Genomic DNA, 27997 nt, shown 5'->3' on the forward strand with positions numbered 1-27997 from the left:
ACAGCATGTAAACATTATCACGTGTCAGTTAGACAGTCATCTGGTATTCAGTCAGTGCTTTTAAGATAATTAAAAGCTTAACCCGTCTTAAAAATTCACAGACACAATGTTGTGACGCTGCCCTTTTCAAGGCCACACCTATTATGAAATTCTTTATTTCAAAAGCAGAGAATAATAAAGCTGTCAAGTTACATGACAAAAGGCATAACATACAAAGGATCACACATTTATTATTTACAGACAAACTGATTCTTTAAAGTGCTTCAATATGTATCAATACAGCGCTCTACAAAACATACAGCTTTGTGAACAATATAAAATATTTTGCATAGAAAATATTATATATAACGCTATTTTGTTTACTTAGTGAAAATGTGGAGGTTACTTCCATTGAACGCTTTGGCCAAAACATTTAACAGACTGTAACATGAAAAAAGAACACCAAATATTAAATCCAAGAATATTAGCAATTCAACTGGAAAAAGTGGACAGTAAAAACCTTTAGGGAAAATAACACATGGATCTGAGGCAAGCCAAATAATAAACGTTCATGTTGTCACCATTTATTGTGAGATGTCTTAAATCAGGTGTTCATCAACCTGATCTTCAGCTCAGTCGTGTGGTTTAGTGAAAGGACTCTGTAGGTTGCCCACAACCTTGTATTGCCGTTCTTCCCGAATTTGTGATAACAGTGCACATTAGATACAAAACCCTCTACTACATAAGTACTGTCCCTCAAATTGCCTTCTTCATCATGCTCAAGGACATCAGGATGCTGGGGTTCTCCTCCATGACACGGACCAGAAGATTGTCTATATACTGCTCCAGTTCACCTATCTTAGAGTCCTTTTGAGAAAGCTGCACCCTCTGCTTTTCCAACAAGTTTATGAGTTCTTCATTGGTTAACTGAGAGTATGGTCCAGTTCCTTTAGCCTCCGGGGCCTGAACACAGAAATAACATCTTCAGAAATAAGTCAAGTAAGAGGAAAAACATCTTAAACACCATATCATATCTCTATTGCATCGTAAATGGTCGCACAATAGTAGATGAGAAACAAAAAGAAAAAAGCTTACACTACCTTCATCTTGACTTGCACGTCATCTGGATTTGTAGCAGATCTGGAATTGTCTTGGGTCTCTTTGAGGTCTGTCTGCTTGTCAGTGGTGCTCAAGGGCTTCACTGCATGGGGCCTGACAAAAGAAAGAGGGATGCAAGTCTTAGAGACAGATCTGAGATTATAGGGAGTAAAAGCAGTTTGGAATTATTTTGGAATAAAAAGCAGTCACTCTGCCAGAAGAAAAAGAAAAGGTGACAAATACATTTTGCCCTGAATTTGTCAGCTTTAAAAGTACTTTGTATAAAAAAAACTTTTTGTTTTGTTTTAAAACCCTTGAAAAATTAAATTAAAAGATGAAAGTGTTCATATCTGTTGTTTTTAATTATTGGATAACCATTTTAGAATTAAATGTAAAAAGTAAAAAAGAGAAGGTTCACACTGGGAAATTAAACACCCCATCCATTTCACCCAAAACTCTGTAAAGACCAGTTATGCGGAACATGAAATGGAAGTCTTAACAATGAATAAATCTAGGGTCCAGAGTGTACTATGATGTAACCTCTTGCAGTCGATTATATAAGAAACTTTTGCAGTGGTCTTCAACAGACACTTAAATAACTTATCATAGCCTTGCTAATTTTTGGGAAATAATCATTATATTTGGAGTTACACTAACCATTATATTGGAGTTACACTATTATAAGAGCTCATTAAAATAATTATATGCTACTAAAGTATTGAGTATAAAATACAAAATGCAGTTGGCAACATCAAATGATAACTTCAACAGCAAAGGTTCTGTTGGTAATTGAACACATATGCAGTAAGCAAAAATTCAGGCACGACAGGAGTGTCAACTTTCAGCAGAGATTAGATCCAACCTGCTCTCAAGCTGGATTGGAATCATGGTCTCCAGCATGGGAGGCGGGCACTCTAACAAGGTGGCCAAGCCTCAGTGGCTAGAGCACCTCTTAAGATCAGTGAGGTTTACATACACAGCTCTTATTGGCCTACTACAACAGTTTCCACTGAGCAGTAGGGTGTGCAATTTTTGCAGTTTCCATTGTCAGAAGTTTTGAACGTAACCCTAATGCCGAACCGTACCATAGCCCTTTTTGGCAATTATCCATTGATCGCTACACAACGCCTATCATAAGGGTACTGTTGGTGGTGCAAATGCAAGCCGGATCAGGGTTTACGGTCCTGAATCGTACGGTACCTTACCGCACCACTTATCACCGCCATTATGATCACACCCCTAATTCTCACTCCCATCTGGGTCAACGGCACCAAATGTATCCGGTTCTACTCAACCCACTCCGAGCGGGATTCAAACCGTGGTTCATGACCTGCTCTTACAAGGAGGTTAAATCCTGTGGTCTCTAGCGTCAGTTGCTGGACTATGACAGTTACACAAGCCTAAAAAAACAGACCTGAACAAGATAATTAAGGTTTCCAATATTGCTAGAAACTTCTAGGGCTGTTTCTTGAAAACAAGTAGCTCATACAGACCACTAGTGTCAATGGTCTCTATGATCTAATTATGGTTTTGGGAAACGCAGCACACGGCAGTGTGTTGGGGCAGGTTGGAGCTATACTTTGCAGTACAGTGGCCCTCCAGAAGCAGGTCTTGACACCTCTGAGTTTGGAGAACTAGGTGAACAGTGTCACATAAGTAATATTCATGAGCCAAGTTGTTGAGTTTAATAATGTGTTTATACTTTTCAGATTATTCTAATTCTGGAGTCTGCTCTCCAGTGTAATGGAGTGGCAAAAAAAAAATTACAACTACTCATGAGAGTAATTCAGTGTCTAACCAACTTTAAAACCTTTTCAGATCTCAAGAACTTTTAATTTTAACTAATGGCTAACGGGAGCCTACTGTCGACATCTATTTCTTCTAAGGGTCTCTAGTAGTTCTACAAGAGGCCTCACCTGCAGGGTTTGAAGCAAGGATCACCTGTTCTCTCATGTTCACTTCCATTATTTTGCTCAATGATGGGATTAACATCAATCGGTGACACTCTGGCCTGCGGCAGAGACCGCAGCCCTGACCCTTGACCCGCTTCCACTCTCAGAGAATGTTCAGTCTTAATTTGCACTTCGTTTTTCTTGAGCGCTTGATTCGAGATCAGAGAAGAGTTTCCATGGGGTGGGGTAAAACTTGAGATTGACATGCTATTATTAATAGTAAATGGCTTGTCTTGATCTGGTCTGGTGGGTTTACTGGCTGACTTCAGAACAGCTTCAGGTTGCTGGCTTGTTGAGTTCTGGTTGCCAGTTGATGCTGAATTGGCAGGAGGCAATGGGGCCTGACTCTTCTTTTTGTAAACCCCAATATCAGGCAGGACATTGTCGATATTGCAAAGAACCTTTTCAAGGATTGGTTCAGACCTTAAAGAAACGTCTCTTTCAAGAGAGTCTATTTTACACTTTGCTGGCAAATCCTCTAGTTTACTTTTGTTTGAGGAAAGGTCATCAGAGTGTACAGACTCAGGTTTGGTGGAAGGCTCTTCAGATATAGGAAGATTATCAAGCTTGCCAGTCGACTGGCTTGAAGACTCATCTAGTTGACCAATGCAAGACATTGAGGTATCTCTGTCTTCAATAAGGGATACAGCATGTTCAGTCAAATGAACGTTATGAATCGCCAGGTTGTTGGGTTCAGGTTCAAATGCAGTATTTTTGCATGCTGTTGGCTGTAATAAAGGCTTTGGAGCTGGACCCTTGTTGTGTTTAATTGTTTTGACCTCATTAGATATAAAAGGGTTGGTTTCTTGTCTGTTACTGGGAAGACTCTGGCTGAGTTGTGATAAACTGGTGTTCCTAAAATTGTCTGTGTCAGAATCCCTTGACTCATCCAGCAAGACTGGGCACACTTTTCTCATCTGGTCTTTTTCCTGTAATCTGGTGCTTTTCCATTCTCCACTATGAAGAGTATATTGGTCTGCATGTTGGTTTTGCATTTCTTCCCTGTTCTTTGAGACTTCTGCTGGTAATCGTGTGGGAAGTTGGTCTTGTCGTAAACTGCAGGGATCAGAACCTCCATCATCCTCAGATGGAAAACTTTGAGTGTCTTGAGGAATTGCCTTTGCTTTTGGAGGGATGTCTGGTTTTTCCATCAGCGGCTTGTGGGGAGGCATCGGGGCACGTCGTTTCTTCTCTGCCCTTTCCACAATGTTTCCAAGACTGACAACGTTCTCTGTGTTTTGGCTAATGGCATCAGAATCGTCTAAAAACGGGTTGGTGTTTGGCACAGATGCTTGTGAAAAGAAGATTCCAGAAACAGAAGAACTGAAGGAGCAGGATAATGAGAGGGAAGATTAAACTCGATCAAACAAATCTGCTAAATATCTAAACAAGTTGCAGGAAAAAGCCACTTTGCTTTGCTCAGCAGCAATCAAACATTAAAACTGACCCCATTTACTTTAGTTCAACACGTACATGGTGTTACTGGGTAAATGTTGTCAAAATCCATAAAAATAAAAATAAAAACCCAAAACAATTTGAGGACAGAACGTCCTTATTTTAACTGCTGACTTGAAGAGATAACTGGTTTAGATTTAAAGAGCCACCCCCATAAATCTGTGCTGTCTACTCCCAGTCTCCTGCACATTCCAGAACCATCTCATGAAGCTCTCAAGTCTAAACACATGAGTCAGAGAAAAGGAACTGCATGATCAGCTGTTTTCCAAGGAAACAGATTTCTCCAGTTTCCTCTGGGTTAGACCTCAATTAAGTACCACACAAGTGTTAACACAATGAGGGTTAGAGACCCTATAAATAACTGTCAGCATTAATGCATCTCTGCAGAAATAAACAGATACCATGGTAAGAAAGATTGTTTATGTACTTCATTTGGTTGAGGGTTATTCAACTTAGGCGGTATGGCAATCATCTTTAGAAAATATGATGGAGAAAGACGAACAGAAGTTGTAAATGTCTATATTGCACTTGGAGTCCTTGAGAGTTTCAAAACAACTGCTTCTCATGCCAGACAGTTTTTTAGACACGCACAGACACGCACTCACACCAATACACACACACACACACACGCTACTGCATATTTCATAATGGTGCCAAAGCTCTTACAGGACGGTGTTAATCATGGCAGCATGGTGTTATGGACCCTACCACACTGAACTCAAGTCCAAGCATACTACAGAAACGCTGAGAGACACTTCCATGCCTTTAACATTCAGGCTGTGATCACAGGTCATGGATTTGCCTTCCAGCAGAATTGGTAAAAAGATATTTGGAGAAAGATTTGTAAACAGTTCTGTGAAATTATAAATTAATGAGTAATGAAGAACATGGACTGTCAGTAAGCTGCAAAGAAGTTGAGTTAGTCAGTCGAATGTCTGTCAAGTCACAAACTTCATGAAAATTAATTGCTTCCTTTTGGTTCTGATTGGTAAATAGAACTTATTTTATTTAGTAGGTTGCTTATTTATATTTTAGAACGGTTTATGCAAAGTGGCCCCGCCCACAGTAAAATCTATGGATGCACCAATCCCACTTCTTCCAGAATGAGTCTGACACGATCCCTTTTTTAGTACTTGCTGATACCTGTATTTTTTTTTTAAATACTGGGCAGCGAAACAGAATATGAATGAAATTAGTTAGATTACCAAACTGATGTTTCCTTCAGTTATTGTATGCCTAATTATGCCTGTTAAAATATTACTGTTACTTTCAACTGTTGAATTGTTATTTTTATTTTATCTTTAATTTAACAGCACAGTGAGTATCCAGCAGGGCTCAACCAGTCAAGAGCAGTGAGTGATTTTCTGTTTTTTGTTGTTAAATTAACATTGAGGACAAAAACGGCAACATGTTTATTAGGCTGCTGTCAAGGACTGGGACGGTTACCGTTTTACCGCAATACCGCGGTCATGTGATGCCTACCGCGGGTCTGAGATCATCACTGCCATCACAGCAAAAAAGAAAAAGAAAAAAAAGTTTACATTCCAGCCTTCATATTTTTTGCTAGAAAAACTAGCATGTTCACTTTATCGTGTTTTTTTTTATTTGTATAAAAATATATAATTTACAATAGGCTACTCTGTATTTTATCTCTTTATATAAATACTATTTTCTACTTAAAAACTACATTTTGTTATTTTACTAACCCGAATAAGGACTCATTAAAAGGTTAGGTTGCACATGAGGGGGGAAAAGTAGCTTGCTTTCACTTAAGAGGAGTGCACTTTTTATTTTAATATCTCCTTTCATACTATTTTCTACTTAAAACTATAATTTCGAACTATAATATTGACCCAGTGTTTTGTATGTGAATGCTGTTTTACGTGATTTTTACCACAGGGGTGAAGCCCAAAGCTTTGTTTACAAGGGAAATAAATTTGCAGTTACATCGCAGCCATGAAAACAGGCTCTGGATTCATGCCGAATGACAGAGGGAGGCTGAGACCAATTTAAGATTTGCCAGCTTTTTAAAATCTGTTTTACGATCTGGTCATCCAAAATTCTGATTTCGTTGAATTTTAACAATAGGCCTAATGTTAGTCCATTTCATCGCACGGGACATCTCATTTCTATTCCCAAATCGTCACTCGTGTCGCACTCATTTTCGCAGGGAATTAGAAACGTTTCTTCCTTTCGTTTGCTTAAGTCTATTACACCCGTTCACATCTTTAACTGTGGTAAAGTAGAAAAACACTGTAGGACGAAATTTTATTTTTACACAGTTTGTGCTTGTTATTAGACTTGAGGTGCGTCAAGTTTATTTGAATAGCGCAGTTCTCATGCAGCGGTTTTACTTTCGTTTTCTCTAGCAGTGAATAATCAAACATAGCCTTAATGTCTTGACTCTGTGGAAGATAATATTCGCTCTTCAGACGTTTTACAACAAGTGCTGCTTTGCAACATCAGGAGAAAACATGAAGACGAAGATATCGAGACGGTGACTATCCAGCTCATGTCCCACATTCATGTTTCACTGACAGAAAAACACACATACTTATGAAATGGATGTTTGAGCGCTTATTATTTTTAAATGTAGGCTATATATATCTGGAATACACTACAGTATTTAAAATGGCATATATGCATTAGTTATACTCTCAATTTAATTTACAGAGCAAACTATAGAAAAAGATTAGTGTGTGTCGCACTGACAACAAGACGCGCAACAGGGGGCGTGGCGTCACGCCTGTTGCGTGCCTTGTTGTGAGTGCGACACACACTAATCATTTTTTAAATTTCACTGGTTTAAAAGCGGTTTACTGCTGAACCCTGGGAATTTCTTGCTTTTCAACCACGGTAAGAAAAAATCCATACCGTCCCAGCCCTACTGCTGTCACTTTAAGAGCAACAAGTATCCAATATACAGTTAGTTTCTTTTTTTCTGCAGCATTCATGCTAAAAGCCACTCATTGGGCATAACTGCAGTCACTCTGGCCGACGGTGAAATCATGTGCCCTCTCTATACGGACATTTTGACAATTGTGTGTGAATTTGTCCATTCAAGCGCAAGACCTGAAAGAGAACTCGATTTAATAAGCTATTTGCGAGCTGTCTGCGAGGCAGCTTTCTGGGTGCGTGCTTCTGATGTTTGCACACAGAAAACTTCTTGAAAACGTCATGCGATTACTATACCACCTTCTTGTAATAATGGAACCACTGTAATGATGTAATGTAATAATCCGGTAATAATGGTACCACTCGTTATACATAAATCATGTAAGAGTTTTTGCACGTAAAAAAAATTTCAATTCACATGACGAGTGCTAGATGAACGATTAGCAAAAGAGCATGCAACAGAAGTGTGTGCGCTCTCTCTCTTTTGACCGTCAGTTTATGTTCGTAATATGATCCTCATTTTACTTTTTTGCAATTTCCATATCAGACTGAGCTGCAAACTTTTCAGCAATGTCTGAAAAAGGGATGTGCGCTCGACAATCTCACGCGTCTGTGCCGCTGCGCGCTCAGCAGCTATATGTGTAAATATTAGGGCCGGGACTCGATTAAAAAAATTAATCTAATTAATTAGAGGCTTTGTAATTAATTAATCGAAATTAATCGCATTTTAATTGCATATAAATATTTGACCTGAGAACAATGAGAATAATTTTTCACATGTATTTTTAGTATACCATTGAATAATGACTGAATACATAAGCTTAATCAACAAAATATTGTTTATTTCAGTCCAGCAGACCAGTGCAATGTTTGCCATTAAGTTTAGCAAAAGCATATTTGTGATATTTGAGGCTCGATGTGCTGCGGTGATACGCAAATTCCTTGTTGTATAGCTTGCACACAACCATGCTCTTGTCGACGCTTCCATCCTTTCGTTTTTTAAAACAAAATTTTCCATCTACGGGGCCAAGCAAAGCGGTCTCATCAGCTTCTTCGTTCATGTTCACATGGTTTGTTGTTGTCGTGACTCGTGAGGTCAGCGCTAGTTGGCGTTCCAGTATAATCGGTCCGTCGAAACTCATTCATTGAAAAACGTTCCGCGGTGCAAAAACAAGTGCGGTAAAAATTGTTATTTATTTTTTTGCGTAATTAATTAACGCGTTAAAGTCCCGTAATTAATTAATCTTAATGCGTTAAAGTCCCGGCCCTAGTAAATATACATTCAATTGCTTCTCTGATAGATTGATAGATTTCTGTTGGCAGTGTTTCTTTGTCTCAAACACTGTACACGCTGCGTGGTATCGGTTGTAGGTATTGGAGCATTTTAACAAAAGCGCAATATCTGGCCAGATTCCGGCATTGGTGCATCCCTAGAAAAATCATTTGTCAAAAATCTACCTCACATAGCTTTATATTAAACATCAACAGGTTTCTGATTGGATGATTTTAACACTTCCCATAACCTTTTGCTTTCACTGAGGACAGATATAAGTTGTCATGTTCTAGGGCCTGAATCAAAACATTCTGTGTAAATCGTTTAAAAAAAAAAAAATCTTAGTTAAAGGGTTAGTTCACCCAAAAATGAAATTGATGTCATTAATGACTCACCCTAATGTCGTTCCACACCCGTAAAACCTCCGTTCATCTTCAGAACACAGATTAAGATATTATATTTTTAGTCCCAGAGCATATGCTGTCTATGCCCACTATACTGTCCATGTCCAGAAAGGGAATAAAAACATCATCAAAGTAGTCCATATGTGACATCAGTTAGTTCATTAGAATCTCTTGAAGCATCGAAAATACATTTTGGTCCAAAATTATCAAAAACTACGACTTTATTCAGCATTGTCTTCTCTTCCGCGTTTGTTTTCAATCCTCAAATAAAGATTCAAACGGCCATGAATCAGTGAATCGATCAATGATTCGGATCGCTAATGTCACGTGATTTCAGCAGTTTGGATCGCGTGCCTGCATACGCTCTCGGACTAAATATAAAATATCTTAAACTGTGTTCTGAAGATGAACGAAGGTCTTACGGGTGTGGAACGACATTAGGGTGAGTCATTAATGACAAATTTAATTTTTGGGTGAATTAACCCTTTAATCCATTCTTATACATTCAAATGCTTCATGAATAAGGCCAAAAGAGTGTAGTTAAAATGGACAAGCTTCTGTGATTTTAGGGAACACACTGACCTTGGCTTGACCGCGGACACTTTGGTTGAGCGACTGATGGCTTCAGGTTGAGGGCCGCCGGGCTGCTCGAAGGGATTGGTGAAGCTCTCGTCTTCAAAGGGATTGGTGGTTAGAGTGTAGTCTGAGTTCATCTCATCCGCTGCTTTTTTACTCGTATTCAGTCGAGCACTCCTGGGTTTCACCACGGGCCGCTGTTCTTTCTCTTTCCTCTGTCTCTCCATCTCTTCTTTCTCTTGCCTGATTTTCTCCTGGTCTGCTTTCTCTTTCAGCTTCCTCTTCTCCTCTTCCTCTGCCATTTTTCTCACCTGCTCCCCTCTCATCCTTTCTTCCATTTTCTTCTTCTCTAACTCCACCTCCTCTTTTTCAAGCCGTAACCTTTCTTGCTCTTTCATTTCTTTCTCTTCAGCCACTCTTCTCTCTTCTTCCACTTTCCTCTTTTCCTCTGCTTCCACCTTTTCTTTTTCCTTCCGTCGTCTTTCCTCTTCTCCAGCGTGCCTTTCCATCTCAATCTTTCCTGTCACTCCTTTTCTTCGCAGCTTTTCATCCTCAAGCCTTGTTCTCTCCTCTTCCTCCATTCGTCTCCGCTTATCTTCTTCCTTCCTAGCCTTTTCATCTTCCTCCATTTTCTTCCTTTTCTCCTCCTCGTGCTTTCTTATTTCCTCTTCCTGTCTAATTCTTTCCTGTTCCTTCTTGATTCTGATCATTTCCTCCTGCTCAATTCTTCTCCTTTCCGCTTCCTGTTTCTCTAGCTGCTTCTTCTTCTTTTCCTCCTTCTCCACCCGTTTCCGCTCCTCTTCCCTCTCCATTCTCTTTCTCTCTTCCTCTCTCTCAATCCTTTTCCTCTCCTCTTCCCGTTTCTCTAGCTGCTTCTTTTCTTCCTCCTTCTCCATCCGTTTACGCTCCTCTTCCCTCTCCATTCTCTTTCTCTCTTCCTCTCTCTCAATCCTTTTCCTCTCCGCTTCCTGTTTCTCTAGCTTCCTCTTTTCTTCCTCTCTCTCCATCCGTTTCCTCTCCTCTTCCCTCTTCCTCTCTTCCTCTCTCTCGATCCTTTTCCTCTCCTCTTCCTGTTTCTCTAGCTTCCTCTTCTCTTCCTCCCTTTCCAACCGTTTCCGCTCCTCTTCCTTCTCCACTCTCTTTTTTTCCTGTTCTCTCTCAATCCGTTTGCTCTCTTCCTTTTCAGCCTGTCTCTTTTCCTCCTCTAGTCTTCTCCTGACTTCCTCTTCCCGTTTCCTCTGTTCCTCTTGTTTTCTGTGCATCTCTTCCATGGAACTCTCTTGAGTTTGCAGGTCAGAGGTTTTAAGAGAATCCACTAAGGTGCTGGAGGTTTTCTGGTCATGACCTCTGCGCAGGTCCTCCATGGACCCATGGCCTGAGCTGTTCAGGCTGAAGGTGGAACCAGCTCTGGATCCTCTGGTATCTGGCTCTTCCGTGTAGACGTGACTGCCATTGATACACACACTGGCCTGCGCCATGCCCAGTCCAAGAGAGCCAGTACCTTGGGAAACCTTGCTGTCAGAGCTTCCGGTCCGCTTGTGCTTCAGAAATTTAAATTTCCTTTTGCCTTTGAAAATGAAAGACGGATGTCAATAATATTACACCATTTTAATTTTGCATTAATTCAAAAATGTCAAATCTGCTAATTATGTTATGAAGGGATGCACAATATATCAGTACTATAGTGATTGTCGCTATATACACAATACTAAAGACGTTACATTTATCTTATTTATCAAATATGTAATTAGAATATTGCATTGTTCATGCTCATTTTACCCATTTTTTAGATTACCTTTGTCCTCATCTAACATTTACTTTAAATTCTTAAAAATACAATTAAAAAACACTGTAAAATGTCATCTTTAGAGAATCTCAAAATGAATATCCATTTCTCATACTGTACTAGCTAGGCATGTGCCGGTATCAATTTGTCATGTTGCGATTAATTGCTGAAGCTTTTATCACGGTATACGGTATTATACGGTTTTATAAAAGCTATTTATTTGTTGTAAAGTGTAGTAATCATCTCAGAAAAAAAAAAATTCTAATGTCAGGCGCAGTTGAAGTAATTGATTGCTTACATGTGTATGTTTAGGGGACAGTGTCATTATGCCAACATTATCTTCATAACTTCTTACGAAATAAAAAGTTTATCCCTCTCTTGTCAATATTATAGCTTGGTGCATGTGAGCGTGGTGCAATTTCCCCCCGGAGTGCATCTTTTTTATTTTATTTTTTATGTTTGTAAAAAATATTTTAATAATACGGTTTTGGCGGTTATAGAGTTCTAATGACGGTGTTTAACTATAACCGCCGGTCTCACGGTTATATACTAACCGTCACACCCCTACTATAAAGAACAACAGGTAACGCATTACAATAACAACATTGCAACAATATTGAGATTACAACAAATGAATGGCTGTTTGGAGCATTTTAAAAACTTCACTACTACGGTTGCTTTTGTTTGCGGGGTTTCTGTAGCCTAGAAATCTAGATGCACCCTAGCGGCAGCAAATCTAATCTGCTGCGAGTTACATCTAGCAACTCTCAATACACTTGAGCTGTAAACGCCAAACACTGGTCGGGCTTTTCCAAAATGGCAAAAAAATGTAAATTTGTCTCGACGAGTGTTTCAAACTTTGTAATGTTCTGCACTTCCAGGCCACCGTAATATAAACACCCACATCCATTAAATGTATATATTTTTTCCTATATTTCGAGCATTGTGAAAAATTTGTTTTTTGTGCCTGGTACAGTATTTACTCTGCTGGCGCATCTGCTCTTTGCGTCCATATTCAACATGTCCCGTCTCTGGACTGTGCTAATGAACAGACAACATATTTCCACACAAATTACATTTTGGGAAATGATTGCAATGTCGTTTGTTTGCAAATCCTGAACAGAGACGACCAGTGAATCTCTATTAATATCGGTCAGAATTATAAATGAATGTGACTTAATTCCTAATGTCATTGGGAATTATTGTTTTAATTTTTGAAGGCCAATTCTCTATTTTAACCTGAAATGCAGCATTATTTTAAAAATTATTAAAATTATATATTTAAAAAAATTGTTTATCATTTTCTATGGGGAAAAATAGATTTAATTATTGCATAAATATTAATTATTACCATAAAACTCAAAAGAAAAAAAAACATTGAACAAAAATATTACATTTATTTTTAATATTTAAAACATATTTGACTTTAGGGGTCCGGTCACTTTTGAACACGAAGGTCCTTAGTGTGATTCTTAAATGAAAAATCCAATTACTTTATGGATATCTATATTTACATTGCATTTACTAGATGCAAGGGCATATATTAATCAGTTCAGGATTACTCTGATGATCAAAGCCATAACCTTGGCATTGCTAGCATGATAACGTATGTACTAATGGAACATTATGGTAGCAGATATATCATGCATTTCTAATATTGAAAATATTGCAGCAATGCTCGTGTTATGGTGATACCTTCAGGAGACTCAACATTTAGGCCAGACGATCTGCTCAGACTGATGGGCGAGTCTTTTTCAGGCAGGGTGGCGAGCGTGGACATGGACTGGGACATGTTACGGTGCAAGCCCGGTTTGGGTGCGAAGAGAGACTTCAGTTTATTCTTCTTTTTGGCTCCAGTTGTGACGTCAGGCTCTTCCTCGCCCTCGCTGTCAGTCAGAACCTGTCCAACCGAAGGCACAATGGCGGAAGCAGAATCTGACATCCCATCTTTCTTTTTCCCTTTAAGCTTATCCTTAAACTTGCCAAGCCGCGATCGTGACTTGTCCTGCCCGGAGAGGTCGTACATGCTAGCGGTCATGTTGTTCCTCATGAACTGAATGTCAACGAGCACCTCACCCCTGTCTTTGTCAGCCTTTCCCGTCTTGCCCATCAATTTGAACCATCTGTTGAACACAAACAGCACAGGATGTTTAGTTTCAGGCATTTTTCATTTCCCAGAGAAACCCCTCGTCAAAGAAAAGAATGCTAGAGGCAAGATTGAGATGAAAGATATAAGGTTATGGAATGAGATCGTGCTGTCGTGTAAATACACTGCCGTTCTAAAGTTTTTGATTGGTAAGATATTGGTAGAAATCATTCTATGATTGATATGACAGATGATTGATATGATAGATATGATAGATATGATACGATAGATATGATACGATAGATATGATACGATAGATATGATACGAGATATATGATACGAGATAATAGATATATGATACGAGATATGGGGATTAATTATTTTATTCAGCAAGGATATATTAAATTGATCAAGTGACAGTAAAGAAATGTATAATGTTACAAAATATTATATTTCAAATAAAAGCTGATGAAAGAAAAAAAAGAAATACACAACTGTTTTCAACAATGATAACCATAAATGGATTAATTCAGCTTTGCATCACATTAATACATTTATATTAGACATTTTAAAGTTCAAATAGAAAACTTTAAATAGTTACTTTACATTTAAACAATATTTCCCTATATTAGTTTTTTAGATATATTTTGTAATACAATAAATGCAGCCTTGGTGAGCATAAGAGACTCCTTCTAAAAACCCGGCAGCGGACACTTTGCAAAACTGCAAAAATGACAAGGTTGTTGTGCACTCACAGCTATGGGATTCCAAAGTCCGAATAAATAGTTTCACGTGATTGTTAACATTCCTCAGAGACTATGAACAAGAATGGCACATTAAGGTTCAATGAACTAGACACTGACTTGTCATAAATCAAGGACACTAGAGGAGAACATGACTTCAGGGTCTAAAACAAAAAAAGACCTGCATTTTCCTTTTGGGCATCAATAAAATAGGTCAATCAATCTGAAATTACCAAAAAAAAACAAAAAAAAAAACATACAGCCTTGAGCAAACTGAATGTAGGAAATGAATGACTAATCTGCTGAGCTCACGTGACTCTAAGAAACACTTAGATCCATGAAAAACGCAGAGGAATAAGATGAGGACATAAGGGTGCTGCAACTCCACACTGGGCTCAGTTAATGAAAAGTTAAGCTTGCAGTGGTGTATGGCAGTGAGATTGGAGTGGGTGGCTTATAAAAATTATTTTGAGCTCTGTGAATAACAATATTGACACTCAGGGCAGAAAACATACTCTGGCATATTAGGGTCAGATGAGGGGTTTAAAAGGAAAAATGGCAATTCACTAAAACCTTAGAGTCAAACTAGTTTAAACACAACTTTATTTATTTCAGGGATCCATATAAAATATAGCAGCCTTATTTTATTTTAAATCACCAAACCTTATGCCAGGTACTTTGTAAATAGTTGACATTCCTCAACAGCTACAAACCAGAATGGTACATTACAGTTCAATGACCAAGAGACGGTCTTATCATAACTCAAGGACACTGGCGGAGAACACCGACTTCAGGGTCTAAAACAACAAATCTACTGCATAGAAGGATAATCGTCTCAAAGGAAAGTACATATTAAAAATTTAAATTTGCGTTTTAGACAAAACAGGAAAATAGTGCCAGACTTCAGGGTTTGGAAATTAAATGAAATGCTGGGATAATGGTCTTGTTTTCGTCTAAGAAGTTCAGGGGGAAATAGTGAACTGGTTATCAGAGAACTTATAAAGTCTCAATAACACTCTAAACCCTAGTGCTCAAAATAAATCATTGGTACGAGTTGGGTTAAAATTAAAAATCAAACGAATTAGTTCAATCAAATGAACTTTTAGGAGTATTTAGAACTTTATTTTTCTTTTGAGTTCACATTTTAAGTACACATATGTGGTGTGACAAGCAGCGGGGCGGGGGACCGCGAGAGCGAGCGGTGATGAGTGTTGATGAGTGCCAGCTGCGTGGCACACCGGTCTCGTCTCGCGGCCATGTGACGGGAGCATAAAAGGAGGAGCAAGGGCTGCGGAAGACGAGAGAGGACCAGGCCTGGAGTTTATGTTCAGTTTTGTTATGTGTTTTGCGGGCAGTCGTCCGTGAGGGGCTGCCCGCGGTTTTACTTTCGTTTTGTTTATTTATTTGTATATTAAAGTTGTTGAATGTTCGCCGGTTCCCGCCTCCTTTCTTCCCATCTACGAACTTTATTACAACATAATTGTTTTATTGTTTTGAGTTGTGTGAACTAGTTTCTTTCAATTTCTGCATTCTTAAATTTAGCTAGGAATTTCTATTTTCCACACTGTAAAAAATTGTTGGTTTAACTTAAAGTAAATAACCTGGTTGCCTTAAAATTTTGAAATTAAAAATTTGAGTTGATACAATGAAGGAAATTTGTTTAATAAATAGAAACTCAAAATATTATTGTGTCTGAACCACATCAAAAAAATTGATAAATCATGACAATAGCACTATTTGGCATGTTTCACTGCGTCATCAGAAATAAAACACACAATTACACAATATGCTTACAAAATCTTTTAATATTTTAATAAAGGTTGTCGAATCTCAAAAAATGTTCATTGTATTAACTTAAAATTTTAATTTCAATGTACTCAAAATTAAGGCAACCAGGTAACTTTTTTCCTAAATAATTTTTTTTAGGGTGCAGCATGATTTGCCATGAAAGCAACCATGATGGTGACAAGTGGATCTTTGTTTGAGAACAGATACACTATATTGCCAAAAGTATCGAGACACCCCCTAAATCACTGAATTTAGGTGTTCGAATCACTTCCATGGCAACAGGTGTATAAAAATAAATCTTCTACAAGCATTTGTAAAAGAATGGGTCACGCTCAGGAGCTCAGAGAATTAAGTGTGGTTCCATGATAAGTTGCCACCTGTGCACAAGTCCATTTGTGAAATTTCCTCACTACTAAATATTCCACGGTAGGGATGCGTGGTATACCGGCACTGGGAAAATACTGGTATACATTTTATTTCAAACTGTACGATATCATGATTTTGCACATTTCAGTATATGCTGCTGTTCCGAAGTTCACCGCCAGTTGGCAGTGTGCTACCCAAACTGACACGAAACTGGCAAATGTGACAACAACTAGACGAACTAAATGGATAAAGCAGTTTAATCTCACTCAAGATGCCCAAAACTAATTAATAAAGAGGAGTAGAAGTGAAATTTGTAATTACTTTGCTGATGAAGTGATAAAGAACCGTCAAACCTAGCCAAGCATCTGTCACTATCCTGACTTTTAAGGCTTAAGAGATCCACAGGTGAGTGCATCATTGAAACCATCTTAAGACATTTATTTTTTTTTAACACTGATCAACGCACATACATAACATACGATCGAATATCACAATCTCCAACGTACATTTCAACCAATGACATAATCAGATCTCATAATATTTGCATGCATACTATTGCACTATTTACATTCGTATAAGACATAACTGACTGTTTATGGGAATACTCACTAAAGACAGACATTTGTACATCATTCTGTGTTTTTGACTGTTTAAGGAAACTTAATTTGGAATGTGCGAGCACTAAGTTACAGGGTGTTGTGTGTGTCGTTGGTATGAGCTATATACTGTATATGTATTACCAAATGCTATAAAAATCGCTTGCATGATTTCCATTAGCCATCCCGAAACTAACGTGAAAATGTTGAATCGGTGTTGAGCCAAAATCGTGGTATAGAGCCATCCCTATTCCACGGTCAAAGTGGTCATTATCAAAGTGGAAGCAAAAAAAATAAACTCACAGAGCATGGTCAGTGCCTGTGACAGTGTGTAGAAGAAGTCGCCGACTTTCTGCAGAGTCAATAGCTACAGACCTGCACACTTTGTTTGGCCTTCAGATTAGCTCAAGAACAGTGTGTAGAGAGCTTCATGGAATGGGTTTCCATGGCCAAGCGGTTGCATCCAAGCCACACATCAAGTGTTCAGTCAAGTGAAAGTGTTCATCAAGTGAAAAGTCTTTAATTTTATTATATTTATAAAAGAAATGTAGGCTGTACCGAGTCTTTCCGGAAAAAAAAACGAGCGCCTGGCGTATCGTGTGGGCGGAGCTAAAGAATGACGAGCGCACAAAGCAGTGACGTCCTCAAGCGTGGAGAAACCCATGGCTATTGATCTCAGCTAATAGATATATGATCCAGAATCATTCGGAGGCTGAAATAAATTGAACAGGAGAAACAGCAACAGCAGGACGTCTGTCTCTGTGGTATGTACTGTATTTAGTGGCCTGTCAACATTTGTGTGTCTTTACTCGCAGTTTATGAGGACATGATTCGGTTTATGGACTATTGTATGTGACTAAACCTTAGCAGTAGCAAGCAAAACGTTTTTTCATGTCAGACTAGTGTAACGTTATAGATAGAACAACAATGGAGTAACGTTAGCGCATTTGAATGACGAAGGACGCGATCGTGATCGTGTCGTTTACTGATGTTTACTCACGCGACGAGCCAACAGCACAGACATTTGAAGCAGTTTTACTCACCGGCTGCTTCCAAAGCAGGACCGAACCTTTATCGCTGGGACCGCTCCGTCAAAAACACACTTCTTTGGTATGATTTGGTGAAGTCCTGTGACAGCAGTGACCGTGGAAATTGACTTTGCGACGCGACTGAAGCGTTGTTGTGAAGTTTCCCGTCATTTCTGCGTTCAAATCGGGTCAAATGCAGCGCTGCCTTCCTGGAATTATATGCTGAAGCGTTGAAGTCGCCTTAATGTCACCCATAGGAATAAAGTGGAGCGTGGCGCGACATAAGTGTTCACGGACAAGTGGATCTGCAGCTGAGCGAGTGTTTATGGGCGTGCATTTCCTCTCTCGCTCTAGTCGCGCGCGCGCACCCTCCTGGGAGAAGAGCCCGTACGGCCCATACAAGGACCTTCCGCTCTGTTCACGTCAAGCCGACCCATACTCGAAAAAACTCTCCGAAACTTGAGAGAAACCGGAAGGAGTATTTTTGACACAGAAATACTCCATCAAACGTCCAACATTAGTTTTTTAAACTTTGTCTATGTTTAGGATGGGAATCCAAGTCTTTAACAGTGTAAAAAGCTCAGTATGCATGAAACAGCATTTCACATTTCATTTTTTTGCCAAATTATTTGGGTGCACAGTGAACTATTAATCGTTTTGTCTCATTCAGCCACTTAAACAGCAGCTGCTACTTTAATGCCAGGTTTCAAAGACAATGCTTGGATTAGGAAACCAGGATTAGGCATGGGGTATGACGACAGAGCATGCACTGGACACAGTGAGTAATGCTATGGAGAAAATAACATGTTGGGTGTGTGTTTAAATGACTCTGTGGCTATCTGATGAATAATACTGATGACTCTGGAGCTAAAAAAAGCATCTAACCCTGACATTATTAGTGAATGATCTCTGCTGCCCGCCTACACTGCAACAACATTACACAGTAAATCTATGTCAGAGAATTACATCATGGCTATTAGGAATGGACAATATAGCTAAAAACAGCTCCGTTTTGGCCATTATATTTATATATTTCCTCTGAAATAGCTCACAAAGCGGGTTTTGTTAAACAGACAAGTCATGTTTTCCACAAGGCTTTGCATTAAATAAACACAAAGAAATGTATGTGCATGAATAAATAGCAAAATACACCTTCATTTATTAACTATTTTTTTTAAAAAGCGTTTAAAAAGCCGTCCAATTTTATGAATAATCATCACAATATTTAAAGGGGTCATAAACATTTACTTTTTTTTAAATACTAATGTCAACTTATGACATTTCCATGGTTTTTACATTCAAAACATTATAATGAATAAGTAATAGGCTATTTTCTACCCTGGTTTTGAGCCTAGTTCATGAAACGCTTTTTGGGCGTACTGCATTGAAGACTTAAGTTAACACCCACGGCTATGATGGGATAACAGTTTTGCATATCATTATGAGCTTTGACTCCCCCATTAGCTAGGACTGGGCAATATGGCCAAAAAATGATCTTGATAAAATCTCTCATATCAGTCTATATCGAAAGTTTTAACGATAAATGTAAAATATTTATTTTTAATTTAAAGAGTTTTGCTAACACTTATTTGTAGTTTTAAGCTTCTTTTTATTGTCAGAATATGACAAATTTCACTTTTTTGAATTCCTTTTCCAGTCAGTTTTCCTTAAAATAAATTTCTCTAAAAAATTAATGTCTTAGTTTCTGCATGTTCTAATAGGTGATAGTGTTTCTAGTCATGAAACAGTTTTGTGTTGCCTGACTTTGGCACAGGTTGGAGTATTAATAATATTACATGTTTTGCCTTAGAAATGCACATTTGACAGTGAGTTGACAGTAGCAGCTTGAGTTGGGAGGATGCAGATGTACATTTATGTTCATTAACAAAACCATGAGCATCTAACAAGTGTATGTGCGAACTCTAAACACCTCAGTAACATGTCAGTTTAAATATAGATGTGTGTGTGGTTTGGGTTTCAGCTGTAAAAAAAAAAGTGTTGGTTTTTGCTGGTTTAACTTAAAGTAAGTAACCTGATTACCTTAAAATTTTGAGTTTATTGAAATTAAAAATTTGAGTTGATGCAATGAAGGACATTTGTTTAATAAATAGACACTCAAAATATTTTTGTATCTGAACAACAAAAATTGATAAATCATGAAAATAGCACTATTTGGCATGTTTCACTGCGTCATCAGAAATAAAACACACAATTACCCAATATGCTTAAAATATTTTAATATTTTAATCAAATCTCAAAAAATGTTAATTGTATTAACTCAATTTTAATTTCAATTAACTAAATTTTAATGCAACCGGGTTACTTTTTTGCTAAATAGTTTTTTACATGTTCCCTTGAACATGCTTAACTATTAGATCTATTTGTTTGAAACATGCCATAAGTTTTATTGCTTGGAAGTTGGATCTAGTTTATCTCTACGTAGGACTATGTTCTTTATCTATAACATGTAAGGCGCGAGTCAGTGGGCGGGGCTACAGAATTAGACATTTATCTTGAGGCACGTTTCACTGAACTCTGACGTCACAGGTAAGCACATCGGCACATTGATCGTTTGCGGAGCCAGCTGTCAATAAAAGCTCTTCTTTGACTAACAAGAAAGTTTTCTGCTCTGAAACTTACAGGATATTCTTATATTACCATAACCTATATATATCAAAAGCTTAAGGGAAAGTTGATTTCTCAATTCATCCCCTTTAATACTATCACCAGGCATTTCAATGTCACTTGACCACATTTCTGAACCATAACAAGGATGTAATATTTAATATGGCAGAATTTTGACTAGCCCCAATAACTGAAATCATGGTGTAAAACAGGAATTAAGACGTTAAACAGAAGTGGCTAACGGGCTGGTAACCAGAAATCTGCTGAATCAAGTCCTGGAGAGACTGAACTAGAAGCGATCGCAATTGTGCCCTTAAACGTTGCTAAACCAACCAATTACACAATGACAAGAGAAACGGCTTTGCACATAGGAGGTGCTCATTTGACACGACATGTTCTGACAGCACCTCACACCCATAGAAACGCACTGAACACACAAGCGGCTCCAGATGAGGTGATGTCATTCAGATCTCTGTCAACTGCACAGAAGTTGCATTAGAGTTCTGTTCACGAAGGGAAGTTGCAACAGGGTGTTGCCTTGTTTGAGAGTGTTTTTGTGAGACCTTTTAGATAAGCTATAGTAAAGAATTAACCTAATATGAAAATAAGCTAATGTTTTGAACAAATTAACGCAGCCTGTAGTGGTCAGTATCTATCAAAAACAGTCCAAGTAGTGAACCATTGACAGGGGCATGGGCGGCCAAGGCTCATTGATGCACGTGTGAAGCAAAGACTGGCCTGTGTGGTCCAGTTGTTATGGGTATGTGACCGTAACACAGTCCAGACTGAGCTCATGAAATGGCGCATGCATATATATGACACGCCAATTCGTATGCCATTTTGGCGTGCTATCAAGACGCATAATCGCTTTTAAGCCTGTTTATCAATGCAGTTTCATTCTACCCCCCTACACTTCCCCTACCCCTAAACCTACTCATCACAAGAAACATTCTGCATTTTTACATTTTCAAAAAATTTGAAATCCATTTACATTGTGGACACATACACATAATGGTTCGTTTTGGCCTAGACATTCACGCGAAGTGGACATACACGCGGATAGCTCAAAATGCGTACACGTAACACGCCACTTGGCTTTAGAAAGTGCCGTGTATGTTTACGCAAAGTCATAATGTCATGTTGTCCAGTCAGAGACAAGCTACTGTAGCTCAAAAAAGTTAATGCTGGTTCTGATAGAAAGGTGTCGGAATACACAGTGCATCGCAGTTGGATGCGTATGGGGCTGCACAGCCGCAGGCCTGTCATGGTGCCCATGCTGACCACTTTGAGCATCACAAGCCTTGTGAGCAGGTCATAATGTTATGCCTGATCGGTGTACATTTATCAAACAAATATTTGGTAAAAGTTGCAAAAATTGCAAATATATTTTAATTTAACGCAAATTAAAACATGCTCATATAACTGAGTTTTTATGATCGATGGTTCAGGTTTTCCATTTAAGTGACTTTTCAGTGTGTAAAAAATGCCTTTCGGCCCTATTTTGTTCCCTACTAAAGGAAAGTGTCAGGTAAGGAAATAAAAACCTAAATAAGCAGAGTTCTTGACAAACTCATCAGTTTTGCCCTGACAGATCCTCAATAACAGCTGTGCCCTGACAGGAAGTACAAGCAGCATCAGATGAATCAGCACTGGAGGTCTCATTGTTCCAGTGTGTCTCTTCCTGCATGTGCCAGTCCGCTGATAAGGCCGTTGACTGGCAAGACTGTTTTATCATACACAGCAGTGCAGGGACCTTGCTAAAGCACAACAACACAGAGTGTCTTCAAAGTGACTTTCTTCACTTTGTTCCGAGATATTGCACAAATTAACATGCTCAGATAATTAGACATAATGATACTTTATAGGAATTTATTGGTACTTCCAAACCGACAAAGCATCACTATCAAAAATGTGCAGATTTTCAACCTGCTTGACAATGTTGGTACCAGTGTATGTAAATGAATAATGTTTACTTATTCTCCATGTTGCCTGGACTGAGAAAAAGCATGAGGCATTTAGCATATTTTAGGCATATCCTCTGAAGCATCCTCTACATGCATGACAGAGAAAACGAAGTGCTCTCTTGACTTTGTTTGAAGTCTGAAGCAGGTGACAAGCCTCGACTTTGTCACGATAACAGAAATGTATTTATCAGGCAACACGCACATCAAAGCCTGAGAGCGAACCGGGACACAAGCAGAACAATTTCAGACACCAGAAAAGGGGATGTTAGATATTTAACCTTCTCCAAAATATTGTTTTATTTAAATAACTGCACAATATATCAGGGGAATCCACACAAGGGGGGTGTTTGCACATTTTAACAATGCCTTTATTATCTTTCTGGGCCTTGAAAGTGGTTATGACATTGCTGTCTATGAGGGGTCAGAAACCTCTCGGACTTCATCAAAAATATCTTCATTTGTGTTCTGAAGATGAACGAAAGTCTTACGGTTTTGGAACGGCATGAGCCTCATGTTCAACAATGCTGCATTTATTTAATCAAAAATACAGTAAAAACAGCAATGTTATGAAATATTACAATTTAAAATAACCATGTTCTAATATTTTAAAATGTGATTTATTCCGGTGACGTCAAATCTTAATTTATCATCATAATTCATCCAGTCTTAAGTGTCACATGATCCTTCAGAAATCATACTCATATGCTGATTTGCTGCTCAAGAAAAATGACGTGACGGGCCTTTTTTTTTTTTTTTGTCCAAAGGCCTTAATAATAAAACAAAACAAAGATATGACATCCAATGTATGCAAGGTAGTACATTTGATCTCTTGTATTGAATCCAAAAGGTTTTAATTATATTTTACTACATAGAAAGGTATTTTAAAGATTTTGAAGTGTCAAAAGGTCATTCGGTTTAACCGTCCAGAGGCCAACACAGCCATTTCAATTGTGATTAAAATATCTTAAAATGTTATAAACGTATATATTTTTTATTCTGGCATGATTTTATAACATCATATATCAACATTGTGCAAAACGGTATAAAAATTTAGTGTAGACGTCATTGCTTTGTTATGAGAAAGAATGTCCGGAAAAATGATTTTTATTGATGTCATTCGGAGTAACCAATATAAAGACACCATTTAGGGTCAATTCATGAGGTCAGTATCATGTAACATAATGTGACATTATTCAGACACCTGCAAAGGACCACATGGTCATGAAGCAAAGTAACTAACTTTCTATTAACTATTTAAAAAAATTAATGTTTTCACTTGCTCATATGCATGTCCCAAAAAAATCAGGTAATTCGGTAAAACCGCTATAAAACATGGAAAATGTTGTAATATTTTAAAACTTGCACTAAATATAACATTTTTGATTGTCCTTTTGCTAGCTAACGTTAGCTAGTTAACTAGCTAGCCATCTAGAGATCAGCCTGTTAGCATTGTTTGATAATATTGTCATACGGTATAACCAAAAGTGTCATTCGGTAATACCAAAATTTGGATACACCGAATGAGCTACTGGTTGTACCGAATGACAGCAATGTATGTTGGTCATATTTGTACACATCTGGAATAATTACCACATTTTATTAGCAAATGTGTAGAATATATTCTTGTATCATTTTGACAGAATTTTACCTTTGCAGATGCCTTTATCAAATAAGGAAAAAAGCGGCTCACTGCTGGTAAAGGATCAATGCTGATCTTGTTAAAAAAAAAATAAAAAATAAAAAAAAAGAGATAATTGCCAAAAGAGGAGAAAGATATAATTTGTTTTTAAAATTCATATTATATAATAATAATAATAATTATTATTATTATTATATGCACTTGCAACAATTTAGAGCACCCTAGCAACTGATCTATTGACTGCCATTAAAAGAGATCAATATGGATATCTTTGGATAGAAGCGTCATAGAAACGTGAGGGTGGGTTTGTTTATCTCAGGGCAGCAAGCAGCCAATCACCAATCACCTTCAACACTTCCTAGCCATGCCCTAACAATCATTCTTGAGCACCCTAGCAACCCAAACCCAAAGAGGAATATCTTAAAATCTATACGTCATAGAAGCATTGCGCTTGCTTTATATCAGGGGTCTCCAGACTCAGTCCTGAGTTTAGCTCCAACCCCAATTAAACACACCAGAACCAACTAATCAGTGTCTTAATAGGGCCTAGTAAAACACGCTCTGTCCCCATCCGCAAGCTATCCATCCTACAAACATAGTATGAAAAGAGTATTCCCAGACATTTGTAATGATACTTTTGGCCATTAAATTTCCTAGACAACAGTATAATTTTTTTAAAAAGCCAGATCATGACACCTTTAAACAGCTCTGGAGTTTAAGAGCAGAATTTTAAGAATTAGGTGCTTTTACAAGCTTCACATTTCTGTTTTTTTTTTAAATCCTTCAAAAATCGGCCCTGTTCAACCTCAACAGTTTTTAAAAGAAAAGAAAGGACTAGTGATGCAAAATGTATTACTTATGTGGTAATCAAAAACTTGCATTTAATCTCGAATATTCAAAATAAATGTTTTCAGTGAGAACACCCTGTTGATCTCAGCCACAAGATTGGTAATCTTAGACTTCAAATCACCATCAGAACGGCAGATCCGGTTACAAAAACACCGTGGTCCGGTTTCATACGAGAGTCAGCTTACTTCACCTGACTGTTTCCGGTTCCTTGACCTGAGAGAACAGCAGCCCACGCTGGAAAAGGACAAGATATGACTTACTTAGCATGACAAACTCGATCATGACAACAGGAAACATCTCAGTCAGACCCAAAAAGAACCCAGCGGCACAAAGCCGAGCTCTCTAGTGGCCCAGTTAATTAGAAAACAGCTTTCATTCCGACTCAAATGCGAGCTGAAGTTATAGAGCAAAATAATTATTCGGCAGAAGGCCAGACGTGCGCTGGCTGCCTTTGTACATGCTATTAAATTAGGTCTCGAAATGAAAACGAGCAGACGGGCTGTAATCAAAAACTTTGTGCATTTACAAGAAAACAATGAAAGTCATTCAGAGAGCAGGTGAAGAAAACACAAGCTCATTAAAGCAAGCTCTTCAAATCCAAGGTCAGAATGCTGTGACTGATTTGTGCACCACTTTGTAAATTTCAGTTCAGACCTTTGCCGTTTTGCCTTGACTGACGTTACAATGATGTCTAAAGCTGAACTAATTTATTCATGAAGTCTGTGCATAATGTACACCCTGTGGCTCTGGATTACAGCGAGATGTGATAACCACCAGATCTAGTGAAACGGATTTCAACCGACCAAACATTCCAATGGAATGCCAGTGGAATTTCCATCATAATTCAATCGCATACAATCCCACTGGATAAACTGAAATTCTGAACAAATAAACCAAGAGGAATTTCTATCCAACATTGTTTGAACTCATTACAGTAGTTCCCACATTTGATTAGGATGCATTTTCTGATCCTTAAAAGAAAACATCTTATGTAATTATGAAAGACTCAATTCAGAGTCAGTTGTGGAAGACATTTCTAGTTGAGTGGAAAAATCCAGCCGTGTCTCCTTTGGTCTAACATGACCAAGAGCATGAGAATTCAAAGCTCAGCTCATTATTTCCACATAAGGAAGATTTGATGCCCATCCCTCAGCACAGAAGTATCCTTGTGAAACAATTCAAAGAGGCAGAGAAAAGTTAGAAGCACTTGAGAAATGCCTTAGTTTGTCAGTCAGAAGGATTTCAGATATGCTGTGCCAAATGTGTGTGTGTGTGTGTGTGTGTGTGTGTGTGTGTGTGTGTGTGTGTGTGTGTGTGTGTGTGTGTGTGTGTGTGTTTTCTTTATCTTTGGAGCCTCTGTAGGTTCCTGTTTTTGTAGTGTTGTTAAATTACAAGTTCTATAATAAATTAATAAAAAAGTAGGCCTAAACATGTAAACGAGCTCTGATAGGATTATATATATATATATCCTATCAGAGGATAGATAGATAGATAGATAGATAGATAGATAGATAGATAGATAGATAGATAGATAGATAGATAGATAATGCGTGTGTCTGTGTTATGTGACGCAACAGAACTTAAGAATGCACTAGTCATCAGGATGCATGTAAAGTCACGTTCACTCACTCTGTTTTATTACGGGATTTATTTTCCTGGAGCTCCAGGAGGTTGATGGACGCCTGACCGAGCGTTTTATCGGGTCCAATCAGAGCCCGGTGCATCACACACACCTGTAGGGTGCAGCGCTCCGCGTTACTGGGGTGAAAGAGCGGCAGGTCGAAGGCGGCCTCCTCTTTCCACACCGGCGCGACGCTCTTCTCGGCCACCGAGGTGGAGAACTTATCCTTTGCCACCTGCATGATGGCGTACGCGTCGTTGGTGCCATTCTTCCCCTTGATCCGCAACCCCCTCGCCTGGAGCACCGTTACCTGGACGCTGGTGGGATACCACTGCTGGCTTTGCTCTGCCAGAGACATTTCTGTGGAAACCCAACCGGTATCAGTTCGAACTGAAAACTCAACAGGACGCGCGAGCCGTCCTAACAGAAGAGAAGTTGTGTCAAAGGTCCGTTAATGTTTCGCTGGAAAAGTTTCACCTTATCCAGTGAAGCAACAAGTGAGCGTCACTCTGAGGCCACGCCCAAACGCTGTTGCTTCATATGTGAACAGGCGTGTGGGCGTGGCCTCAGTGACGCAACGAATAATTGTTGGATTGGGTAGAGCTTTAAACAAGCTAACGAAATCTTTCTAATGAAGTTGTGAAAAATATAAAACCTACTGCTATTTTTACATACCATAAATCTGAATTTGGCGTCTTGTGAATGTCTTTGTTGTTGTTGTCTATCTATCTGATAAAAAATAAATATATAGGCCTATAAAAAATTAAATGTAGCCTATATTATGTAGGCTATATATATATATACAATTTTATTTATTTATAATATATAATATCATTTTTGCTTCAAATGAAAATGTATGGACTGTTTTCTAATTTATTTACATCACAAGGCCTAAATTAAACCCTGACTAATGCTGCTTTTTGTAAGCATAATGAAAAATCTAAAAAAAAAAAAATAACATCACGCAGTGTTTGGGACCCATAAATGGAGCATTGGGGGGGGGGGGGGGGGTGGTTATAATTCACAGAAATATTTAGAAACTTCTTTCAGTGAAGCACTGATGTTTTATGAAAAATATCCACACACATAGTGCCCCTGCGACTTTTGCAATGTGCAACTTATAAATAATAATTCTATGATGCTCTTTTTAATGATAATTTAATAGAGACGTGTAATTAAAATGTCTCGTGACTAAATATAGCCATTAGAGAAGCTCTGACACAAAGCTACAATTATGTGAATCGTCATTCTGGCAGTGACCAGTTCTCATTGTT

The 27997-nt window shown here is 38.3% G+C and overlaps 1 protein-coding gene across 2 annotated transcripts; it reads right to left on the reverse strand.

Moving 5' to 3' along the window:
- Positions 1 to 123: 123 nt before the first annotated feature.
- Positions 124 to 27221, reverse strand: rab11fip1b (RAB11 family interacting protein 1 (class I) b). 2 transcript variants are annotated; one of them, XM_067432491.1, is made up of 6 exons: positions 26732 to 27221; positions 13114 to 13541; positions 9639 to 11199; positions 2994 to 4352; positions 1080 to 1191; positions 124 to 942 (listed from the first exon to the last, which is right to left on the reverse strand). In XM_067432491.1, the coding sequence occupies exons 1-6, from the start codon at positions 27079 to 27081 to the stop codon at positions 736 to 738; spliced, it is 4017 nt and encodes a 1338-aa protein (XP_067288592.1). In that variant the 5' UTR covers positions 27082 to 27221; the 3' UTR covers positions 124 to 735. The 2 variants fall into 2 exon arrangements, with proteins under 2 accessions (XP_067288592.1, XP_067288593.1); XM_067432492.1 differs by lacking the exon at positions 2994 to 4352.
- Positions 27222 to 27997: the final 776 nt, after the last annotated feature.

The sequence above is a fragment of the Pseudorasbora parva genome, chromosome 23, assembly GCF_024679245.1.
Source record: "Pseudorasbora parva isolate DD20220531a chromosome 23, ASM2467924v1, whole genome shotgun sequence".
Classification (NCBI taxonomy): Eukaryota; Metazoa; Chordata; class Actinopteri; order Cypriniformes; family Gobionidae; genus Pseudorasbora; species Pseudorasbora parva.

Coding starts and splice junctions, on each gene's coding strand:
- rab11fip1b (XM_067432491.1), bottom strand. CDS start 27,081: ATGTCTCTGGCAGAGCAAAGCCAGCAGTGGTATCCCACCAGCGTCCAG. Junction 11,200..13,113: donor AAATGTTGAGTCTCCTGAAG/GTATCACCATAA, acceptor TCATTTTCAAAG/GCAAAAGGAAATTTAAATTT. Junction 4,353..9,638: donor GTGTCCGCGGTCAAGCCAAG/GTCAGTGTGTTC, acceptor CTGCTCCTTCAG/TTCTTCTGTTTCTGGAATCT.